The 12137-nt window shown below is 26.9% G+C and overlaps 1 protein-coding gene across 1 annotated transcript in view; it reads right to left on the bottom strand.

Moving 5' to 3' along the window:
* The window catches only part of pod1 (coronin), an 80581-nt gene that overhangs the window by 64256 nt on the left and 4188 nt on the right, over positions 1–12137 (bottom strand). The window contains exons 3-6 of the mRNA XM_075356260.1: positions 7963–8111; positions 5746–5932; positions 5340–5557; positions 317–399 (exon numbers count right to left, since the gene is read on the bottom strand). Coding sequence (XP_075212375.1) covers positions 317–399; positions 5340–5557; positions 5746–5932; positions 7963–8111 — 637 coding nt within the window. The remainder of the gene's footprint in view (positions 1–316; positions 400–5339; positions 5558–5745; positions 5933–7962; positions 8112–12137) is intronic.

The following is a 12137-nucleotide window of genomic DNA, read 5'->3' as shown; positions in this document are numbered from 1 at the left end:
CAATTATGAGTGTAACACTTTCTAGAGCTAAATTTCAAGGAATTTCAACTATAAAAATATAAGAAACTTATAAAAAGTTATTGATTATTCTTCAGTACTTTTTGAAGCTCATTACATTAGAAGTACTATTTAGTCCATTACAGAAAACTACACAAAACAAAAATCAAATTTTTGATGATCTGATTCATAAAAGATGTAAGGTAATAAGAAATTAATGAGTATAATAAAATAATACATATGATACTTCTTGGTTACTGGTTTTAATGCTGATTTTTTTCCAGAAAAGAAAAAAAGGCAAAATAATGCAAACGCTTACCCCGTAGAACTGTCAAGTGTTAAGGTTTTTTCAGTCTCATTGAATTTCCTTACATCCCTTATGTACACTTCTCTTTGACGAGCCTGTAAGAATCGAATGAATTACTGCAAGGAAGACTTTATTTCAAATACATTTACTTAATTAATTACTAAAATATAAATAAAAATTTATAACAAAAACCTTCATCATTGCACAGTAATTTTTTACTGTATATTATGAAGTAATTTTAAAACATTATTTTAAATTTTATCAAGATAATGAAGTAATAATTTATCTTTAAAAAAAAATTCATTCAAAATTTGTGATACATTTTTTTAATCTCATCCTAAATTCGAATAATACCTCTGATAGATATGCTTACTAATCAATAATTGCTGCATACAGAAGTACTTTCAAGGTTATAATTGTAGTTTTTCTCACAATACCAAACTAACCATATATAAAACGTTTAATTAAATGATTCTTACTAAAAGTTAAAAAAATACAATTGTATTATTTTCTTCTACAGTCAATCTCCACCACAAACTTGTATGATAATGTTTATAATAAATTATCAATCATGGATATAATAATACTTTTATTAATGAGCATGAGCAATTGTCAGAGTGTAATCAGTACTACACAAGTAGGTGTCAAGAAATTTAGCAATAAATATATAAACAAAATTTCAATACAGTTATTCTAAAAATGTTGGATACATTAGATAAAACAGTTTCAAACATATTTTAGTCTACCATGTTTTTAAACACTGCTAAAATTTTGTCACGCACATGCACACAATTAAATTTGCTTATAGTTTTCAATCTGAATAAGATTGATCATCAAATTATATCTCCACTTTCAAAATAAAAAAAGATCTTATACAAAGAGACTTGAGGTTGAAGCCTGTAGCACTGTTTTTCATTTTCTTTTTGGATATACTTTTTCTCAAGCAACAAAGTATTTTATGAACACAGATCACAATACAGATAACTCAAAAAGTATTTTAACAATCTACATTTTATACCTTTAATAAAAATAGTAGTGAGTGGTATAATCACTCTCATACCAGCTGCCTGGTCCACTGTGTCATTTGGCATAAACACTATCATTCATTTAAATTAGTTGTATGAATGAAAGGGTACTCCCTGTTCACCTACATTACACAGATCTAAATTCTGATCAGTCTTGCTGAACACTTTGTTTTAATTTATCATTTTTGCTTGCTTACAACAGAATTATTTTTACTTTATCATCAAAAATCAACCCAGTATGCATGTATTATATTTTAATTAGATTGTATCTATTTTTATGTAATATTGCTATAAATTAATGTATTATTGAAAAATAACATTTCCCAAAATAAAATTTGTAAAATGCATTATTTTATTACAGGAAAATTTAAAAGATACTTTTTATTTATATAAATTATAATTTTTTATTATTTTTAAAATTTTACTATTTTCTTACATATTTTTTTCAAAAAAAAAGTTAATTTATCATTTATTTTTTTAAAGGTATTAGTAAAACTTTTGTCTACATAGTATTCCTGGACAACAATCAAAGATAAACAATTCATCAAACTGAAACTAATTACCAAATCAGATACTAATTTTTTTTCAGATGAAATCAAGAATGTCTCACAACAGAATCTGTTCTCAAATATTTCCATGATGACCAAAGCAAGGAAGTAATAAATTAGCAGATTTCTACTATTCCAAGATCAGCCATTGATATAAATTCTGCAATAAATTTGGTTCCAGATCCATAACATAAGAAGCAAGAAATTCAGTTTCAATAACCTTCTAGTTTTATTCTTAACACTCCTAGTCAAGAACCTGTTAAATTTCTCGTTTTCTTTTTTATCGGTGAATATTTGGTTTTAATTCTGTATCAAATACTATGAAGATTATAGTACTTGTGCATCCTCAGGACCAGAAACAAAAATTTCATAAAGAAAAGACACATCTGATTAAGAATTTAAAACATTTCTAGGCCACCATTATTTATGGTTAACATTACAATGAATTTTTATTTTTCAGAATACACATACTTAGATCAGTTACGTTTTCCATTTTTTATGAGTTGTAACAAATTTCAGCTAATTTTATTTCAGCTAAACAAATGTTCAGCATTTTTCTGAAAATGCTACAGTTTAATTATTAATCATATTTTTAAATTTAGACCTATGTTGGAAAAAATTACTCTTCAAAAATCTTAAAACCGATGAAAGTATGATTCACTGGAAGAAATATCTTATGTTTCTAAGTACATAAAAAACAAAAACAAGTATGGCATGAAAGTTTAAAATAATAACTGAACCAAACAGTCTTGTAGAAAACCTTATACTTTTTCAGGGCATCTGATATTGGGGAATTAAGACTACAATAGAAAAAGTAAGACAGTCATCAGTAAATTGTTAAAAGGCAAAAAAACATATTACAATGACCATCTAACAAAAAAAATTGATTGAAGAGATTCATTCTATTAATATAGAAACACTGTATTTGTCACAATAAACCTGAAGCAAATCTCATAATGTTAGTTCATGGTTTCAGGAAGCAGAATTATAAGTGTTAATGGTTATTTCAACTAATTATATTACGTGCAAATTCAATTTTGTAATAATTTTTCAAAATAAAAATAAACATCAGATAAGTTAAAGAAATTTTGTGATATTATGAGTATTTTCCTTACACAGCAGTACTTAATCAAAAGCATTGGGTAGTTTAATCAAATTCAAATAAATTTAAACTAGACGATAGACAATGGACACCCAAAATAATAGTAATTAAATACAGCTTGAATATTTAAATAAGCCTTGACTTTTTAGAAAAATCATAATTTTTCTTTCTTTTTTTGTAATAAGATATTGTCAATAGGTTTACAGTCCTCACAAATCCAGACAAATGAAGTGAAAGAGCTATTGATTTGCATATGTGTGTTGCAATATTGAACTTTAAACATAACCAAAAGAAATAGTTATGCTCGGGTCCAAAATGTTACATTGTCTTAACAGTTGTGTTTATTTATTTTATAAATTTAATAACATATATTTCCTTTTAATCATACATTCCCTATTAATCTGTCAGATTATAAGGAAGAAAACATCTTCCAAAGAATAATTTAGCCTCAATTCCTATGATTATAGTATTGTCCATTTTGAAATTATCAGGTTCTTTGTAAAGTAATGTTATAAAATCTTAAAGTTTATAATTTTCAAAAAATCATATATTAGTAATGGGAATAACTAGTTGATATAAAGCTATAACTAAACCTAAAAAAACTCTCATAATAACAATTAATTAACGCCTTTCCAAAGTATAACTTTTTTGGAAACGAGTATCATCCAAATATATTATTACAATTACATTAATTTCTCAAACATGGTACTGCTGATTTTAACATAAATTGTTAATTTATGTTAAATACATAAATTAACAATTAATATAATCCACCTTACCAGCATGTTGATATGTTCTCTAGATCTTTCAACTTACTAGTTATAACTAGTAGGACCAGACAGTCATGACTGTTTTTAAATTTTAACTATGATTTTTTTAGACTTTGACTTTAATACATTAATTTTAACTCCTGATGATGGCTTCAAAATAAGCCAAAAGATCTACAGAACATATCAATGAGCTTGTAAGGTGGATTATATTAATTGATAAATTATTTATAATTATATTTGTACATTATAAGGAAAAAATACAGTGGTAAGGTTAATACCAAGAAATCATTCCATTATTATTATATGAATTTTTATTCGATCAACAAAATTGTAATATTTTTACTTAGAAAGTTATCACAACAAAAATTTAAAACATCCAATGAAATCTTCATGAAAAGCAACTTATATTAAAGTGAAATAAAATTATTTAAAGTGAAATTGTGTTTTGTTATGGTTTTACTTTAGTCACCAAACAAAATAAATAATAAATATATATATCTGATATATATCTCAGCTTCATTTATTTCTTAAGTTCTATCTTTAAAAGCATAATAATAGGAACCACAACAACAGCTGCAAGTTCATTAAACATATACTAAGTAATAAGTTAAAGATTAAGCATTCAAATCTACCAGATAATATTATGTTTTTAAAAATATTCCCTTGAAAATTTCTGCAACACTTTTATATGTGAATGTAATATAAAACATGAAATTTTATTTTTAACGACCAAATTTTTAACACTGAACAAATTTCCTTCTTTCAACTGAACGGTTAAAAAATTCAAGAAATCCAAACATAATAACTCTTGAACATTATAAACTATGTATAAGGGATTTTGTTCTAAGTATTAAATATAACATGATCTCTAACACATTGTTTATTGGTAGTCAGAACTTAACTGAAACTTAATACAGCATTTTAACATAAAAATGAGTAAACAGAAAATTACACTACTGTTGGCAATCATCCTGTTGAGTAAGTGATAAGTGTATTGTGCGAACATTGAAACTGCACCATACAAATCAGCAGCAATGTTCTCAAATGGTACAGTATATCTATTAGAAGCTTTCATTTTACTTTCAATAGACAAAACCTCTTTTTTTAAACTAGGTATCTTTTAATAATTAAAATAAAAATAAGTGCATAAAATAATTATATAAAATGAATCATTTTGTATAGTAATTTTACAGAAATTTTGTATATGTACAACTTAATGCATTAAAATATTGCATTATGTAAAAACAACATTTTGAAGAAATAACTTTGTATTTAGCAAATTACTACAAACCAATTATACTATGTTTAACTAATCATATTATTTTAATGAGTATTTAGTACAGTAAAATAAAAACAAACTTTAAATCTTTATCTCAATAATAAGTTAGAGAATATCTAAATCCAATTGTACAGTAGATATCTGGAATACTACGCTTACAATTTTTTTAACAAATCAACAAGAAACTTTTTTTTTGGAGAGGAATAAAATGACTTTTACCAGTTTCTTTTTTCTAACTGAATATTTTAATTAAGAAAAGTTTTTAATTATTAATAATTGATTAAAAAATTACACTAATGTGAAATAATTACCGAATCAAAACCAGTAGAAAGCACACGATTAGTTTCACCCAACCACACAACCCTGGAGTCTTTAATGCTTTGATGACTACTTGTAGAATTTACAACAGGTTGAGAACCTGCTCGAGGATCAATCACTCTTAACAGTTTGTCTTTACATGATGTGACCAACAACTTTCCATCTCTCTTCCAACTTATTGCTTGTATAATATCTCCATGGTCATTATTGGCTGAAAACATAATTCACATTTTGAATTAAACACCATAACATAAAATACTAAATGTTTACACAAGTAAAATAATTTTCATTCTAAAATATCAGTAAACATTAAATTGTGCTCAAAAATACACTCCATTCACAATTAATATTGCAGAAACAATAATATTCAGTAATATTAATATAAAATCATTAACTTACTGAAGAGTTCTTTCTCAGAAAAAATGTCCCATAGTACAAGCGTAGTGAACGATGATGTAGTCAAAAGACCATCAGCAACAGGATGAAAACGTACTGTTTCTACCCTTCGTTGACGATGTGAAAATGTACATTCAGGAGTGCTTAAACTTTCTTCTAAACCTTTTTCTGGAATGTTCCATACTTTAACCTACAAAAAATATTTTACTAGTTCAGAATTTATTCACAGACATAATCCATAATTAATAAATAAATTAAGCATCAAATTACTATCACTATTTAACATCTACAATACCTTAAAATGTTAACATCCATATAATAAACATTTCACACAGTAAAACTGATGTATTGCTGTGTGAAATGCTTATATGAAATATTTATACGAAATTATGCCTTATATGAAGCAGAAACTTGCTGATTTCTAATTATATTATATACATAGCTTCTCAACTGAGAAGCTGTTTAACAAAATTTATGTTGTTAAAAACACAGTTTTTGATAACCTAAAGTTTTAACTTTGATAAGTGTACACAAATGGTTAACTAGTTTTTAAGAAATATGTGCTTTCTATTTAAATTATATTTCTTTTTTTTAATGAATAATATTTTACATACCTACGAAACTCATCTATTAAGTATTTTTTAAAGATTCAAAATTTAATCAAATTTTTTCAAAGTAAATACCTAATTTTCTCCATGAATATAATTTGATTTGGGCTACTAAATTTATTGTGATAAAAAATTTACAAATAAAACGCATAAAAAAGTATTAAATACATATCCAAGCAAGAATTTCTTAAGCAATTTGAATCACATGCGTTCTAAAATGAACCATAAACATAGAATACTGGTTTCAGGCTCCATCCAGTTTTAATGAAATAAACAGATTAAATAAGTAATATAACTCACGTAAATTATATGAAATATTTTTTGATTGTTTGTCACCTGATTTGTTTGATGCACTTCATTCCTTTCTATAGTCTACCAACCAATCAGTATCAAGATACTTCAACATCTTTAATTCAAATTGAAAAACAAATACACTTAACGTCAGGGACATAAATTTCCAACCTAGATATTACAGATTATATCAGATTGCCTAAAATTACCAATTTTTCTTCATTTAAAAGGACTGTTCAAAAAGTAATGTACTGTGCACATGCGACCAAAAATGAAGACATGACAACTCTCACAGCAACTACCAGTATGTAGCTACGATAAAATAAAAAATAAATGATTTTTCTTTTACATACACTTTTATTTAAAATGAATAAAGTAATGCAAACAAAACAGAAAAATAACGTAATTTAAAATTAATACACAAAATATTATTATTTTATTTCTTTTTTTTTTAAAGATTCATCTATTTAATGAAAACTAAATTTGACATGACTTTTCTTATGAAAATCATTATGATAAACAAGGGATTATATAAAATTTTCCTTACAAAATTAACTTATGTTAATAGAAAGAAGGTTTAGAATAATTTTCTTTACAATATTCATCTGCAATTTCATTTCATGAATAATAAACAACTTTATACATTTTAAATAAAAACATATTTATACATTTTTTTTGTTTTTTTTTTTTTTCTTATTTGTTCTGGCAATTTTTTTGCTGATCATAAGAAAATCAAATGGTATTTTTCTGATGACTGAATAAGCATAATAAAATAAAAGTACCACTGCATATTATAAAACACACTCATTCTAATAAGAGACAAAAATTATACAATTTTAATTACACTGCTTTTGTATAATAAAATTTCTTACACATTGAATAAAATCTCATAATATAAGAAGTCATGCTTTCAATAAATCTTTGTATAAAATCTATACAAAAAAAAATAATTCTGTATAAATTCTTGAATTTTTCAGGATGCAATTTTTTCTTATATTTGAAGACTTACAGCCCACTGAAGAATAAATACAACCCCCACTTTTATGTAAGTATACAAGCACTGCTTTACTTTCATTGAGAAAGTTTAATAAATTAATAAAATAAGTTTGGTTTTTTTATACTAAACAATTAAAATTTCATACTTAAAAAAGAAAAGGTATTTTAAGGTGAATAATTTATTATCTCTTGTTCACAAGTTAAGAAGTTGTAATAAAGTATTTTGTATAAAACGTACAAGAATCATCATTAAAACAAAAACAATTAAACAATACATTTAATTTTAGTTTATTAGAAATTCTAAATAGAATAAAATTTAGTTTACCAAACAATCTTGTGACCCAGTTGCTAACAAACCATCATGAAATGGTGAAAAGTCCATATCAGTAATCGTATCTGTATGTCCATGCAATAATGGCATGGTTTTACTTTTGCGTCCACAATCATCAATTGGCAGTACTGCAAGATGAGACCCTAAAAAATTACCAACAGATTTACATTAACAATCATTTATATAAATTCATACAATAAATTCACTATACACACGCACGCACTCTCACACACACATACTAACTGTTTTCAATTAAGTAAATAAAATTCATCTCATGTCATAAAAATATAATAAAAATATTCGTTAAACTTAACTCAACATAATACACTTTGTTTACAAGATGATGCCAGCAAAATGAATTATTCAATTACCAATAAATGAGCCAGTTTCTCTACCGATAGAATTGACTTAAATATAAACAAGTAAAATACACAATCCAGATATGTTTTCAAACTTTATTCCAAAATGGTGTAATAGCAAACAAAACTTAGCAATTCAAAGTACCAACCTAGCTTATACAAAACTTATTAGGTAAGGAATCAAAATTCAAACAACTTTGATTAGAGTTAAGTCATAATCTAAATCAGCAGTTCTGAAAAATACAGAACTCATTCATTTTTCATTATCAAGAAGACAATCACAATATACAGATAATTCCAAGTTGCACAGCAATTTCTCAGGAGATGATTATATAGCCAAAAATAAGAAAAGAATTAATATAAACTTATGTCAGAAAACAATTCGTTAGAAAGTTTTGGTTTGCAAAACATTTAGCCCTGCTTTGTGCTCCCTCTGTGAAATTATACCATACCAAAATTCTTGGGGTATAAATTGAGGGGTAAATTTGGTGCTTCCTTATGGTTTTTGATCTAATAAATTGAATAAAAGTGATCCCAGACCTCTAATCTCAATTAGATTTTAAGAAAAACAGGGTAAAACAAGAAAATGTTTTATAGAAAACACACGTTTTTAGGTTTGAAATAAAATAGCTTTGTTAATTTATCAATAAACAAATAAATATTTCTAGTTAACATTGAAGAGAATTTAATTATAAGAGAAGGATGTAAAAACACCTATTAAAATTAAACATAATTTTGAGAAGTTTATTTATGTCATAATAATAATGACCCAATGCAATGAATTGATAAAACTCCACAAGAATTACAACTTTATTAACATGCATACAATAGTTATCATCCTGTACACTTCTACATAATACAGGATACATAAAAACTGATGTGCTATGCTACTGTGTATGTGTGCGTATATATTATATAATCTCTCTCTCTCTCTCTCCCTCCGAGAAAGTGAGAGAGAGAGAGTGTGTGTGTATGTGTAAAACACGGAAAAACAAGACCAAATAAAAACAATACTATCTAAAGATACCACTAAATAGTTGTACACAAGTGATAAGATAGGCTATCTTTATACACATACAAATTCAAATTTTATGAACTTAACAAACAATAAGTTCAATATTACATACTGTAACACAACAAATGCAATACCAACAACAGCAATTCTCGATAGTCATCACATACAGCCTGATATAAAAAAGCCAGTTCCAATATTCACTATCTTTTAAATGAATTACTACGGAAGTGTTCACTTGTTCCATACCAAATTTGATAAGACATTTAGTCCTAAACCAACTGTAATGTAAATACAACAAAACTAACAGCAATAAAAATAAAGTTTTCCCAGAGCAGACATCAAAATGGGGAAGTTCTTCCAGCTCAAAATGCTTTAACTCTTAAGTCCATTTTTAGTCTAGAAATTTAAAATTTTGATTTAAAAGTAAAACTGTTATATATAATAATAAATATACTGGAAAATAATTACTTCCCTAATTTAAGTAAATAAAAACAATTGGAAAAAAATTTTAGATATAAAAAAATAAAAATCCAGTACTCTTTAAAAACCAATGACTTTTTTTATTAAACCCTAATGGTTCAAAATGTACACAAATTATACTTCTTATATTGAAAAATGATACTACTCACACATGAAAAAAAAAAAAAAAACAGATAGAGGAAAGAATAAGGTAATTTTATACTTCATCCTGTAATTTTAATTTAACCTGTTACATGTATGTCAACTGCCGTAAGTAAAATGGTTGCTAATGAGACAAAAGCAACTCCTGAAACTGGCATTATCATTCTCAAGAAAACAAGTATTTGATGTCAGGCTTTTTAAGAAAAATGAGAAATGAAGAGATTTTCTATTTCTATTTCGTTTTTCACTGAACGGAATACTGTCATATAATAACATGCCAAGCCCACCAAAATAGTTTGTACTCAACTCTATAGTGATACACCTTCACTGTTCACAACAGAAGTAGAATGTATAGTGAACATCATTATTCTCAGTGAAAGTAGTCTAACCAGTGCCTCATGCATCTAAGATGCATCAGACATAATTAACACCGGGACAGACAGCATAAAGCAACAATGTATTATAAATGGGTACTGTCTATACTTAGCAAGGGATTATCTAATTCTAAAATGGCGGAAGAGCTTTTTTAAATTATCTTCAGTCTGACAGCCTATGATAAAGAATGATTTCATTCTTTCATGTAATGGGTCATCAGGGACTTATGATCTACTGGTTTTAGAATCCACTATGATATAAACTTATGCTTATTAGTTTTAGGTTGTAAACATTTTAAATAATGATAACTTTATTATTTTGATAATTAAATAAGAAAGATATACCTAAAAAAAGCATACAAAAAACTGTAAGTAAAGAAGAATACCTTATTTGAAATTAAGTATTTACATTTAAATGGTATGATTTTAAATTAATAATTTTTTCATTCCCCTTTACTCAAATAAGAAAATGAAACTGCTCATTAAAATGAAATTATAATGAAAATGTCAAATAAAGATCACAAAAATATAAATGTTAGAGGTTTATAATTCAAACAAGTAATATTCTAATTATTTAATATGTAACAAAAGTACAAAATTGCTACAATTTTCTCAGAATAGACTGCTACTAACTTCACAAAAAAAGAAAATTTATATATAAAAGAAATGGGCACAACACAATACTTAGGACCAGACTTTTTAACTTTTCTCCAAAATAGCAACTTTAACAAAAGACAGATCGAGCCTACACAAGGCATGCTGGATAAATTCAGAAATAGGAAAAATTTATCCACTGAATTGAATCTAAACAAACTTTACAACTTCATCAATCATCAAGTCATATCCCACTATCACTTCACTAAATCATATCCAGAGTTGTAACTCAGGACCTAGTCCCACCCAAAGGTGATCCCTTGACAGCCAACTGTGAAAGGTCTTTTAAGGAATACTCCACTGGCTAAACCAAGTAACACCAGACTATAGAGAAGGCAGCACTCAGATACGGTGGTCTGCCACTAAGAAGATAACATGCGATCAGAAGAACTGGAATGCCCTAACATTGTACACACAAAAAACAACAATCCAAAATCAAATTGAAGCAAATCACCTACATTTTCATGCCCAATATAAATTCCCTCACACAAACTGGTAAACTGAAAATAATAACCAACACAAAATTCTCATCATAGGACTGCAGGAAATAAGTAACACCAACCACGATGCCATAGAATCTCAAGAGAATAGACTCTATTCAAAGGTATACTTGAGAAGAGACTGATGAAAAGTGACCCACAGTTTGGAACAAGCTTTTTTGGTCAACCAGAAAATCAAAAACTCCATACAAGAATTCAAGTCACAATCCCCAAGAAGCTCAACACTCACCCTACAAGCACCTAATAAAGCTACACCATAATAAATACCTACGCCCCCACTAATGATAAAAACAAATCTCCAAAAGACCATAAAGAAACAGAAAATAAATAACATCCCCATAAATCATGTTAAACAACTGAAGACTTCAACGATCAACTAGGCTGAGAAAGAAGATACCATGACATCATCAGTAAATGGCCTGCCCAAAAGTGAACAAATAAAAATGGATAGACTACTCATCAATCTTTACAGAAACCACAACCTAATCTCCAAATCCACATACTTCAAGAGGAAACCTCAAAAACTCAAAACCTGGAAACACCCAGACTACACTAAAGGAAAACGGCACCTAGACCACATCTTCATGGACAAACACCAACACAAAGGGAACTCTACAACATAAAAGTCCTCCAACGAGTGGACACA

This window comes from Lycorma delicatula, chromosome 2 (genome assembly GCF_047948215.1).
Source record: "Lycorma delicatula isolate Av1 chromosome 2, ASM4794821v1, whole genome shotgun sequence".
In the NCBI taxonomy this organism is placed as follows: Eukaryota; Metazoa; Arthropoda; class Insecta; order Hemiptera; family Fulgoridae; genus Lycorma; species Lycorma delicatula.
Note: the sequence above shows the minus strand (reverse complement) of the source record. Positions and strands in the feature narration are given on the sequence as shown.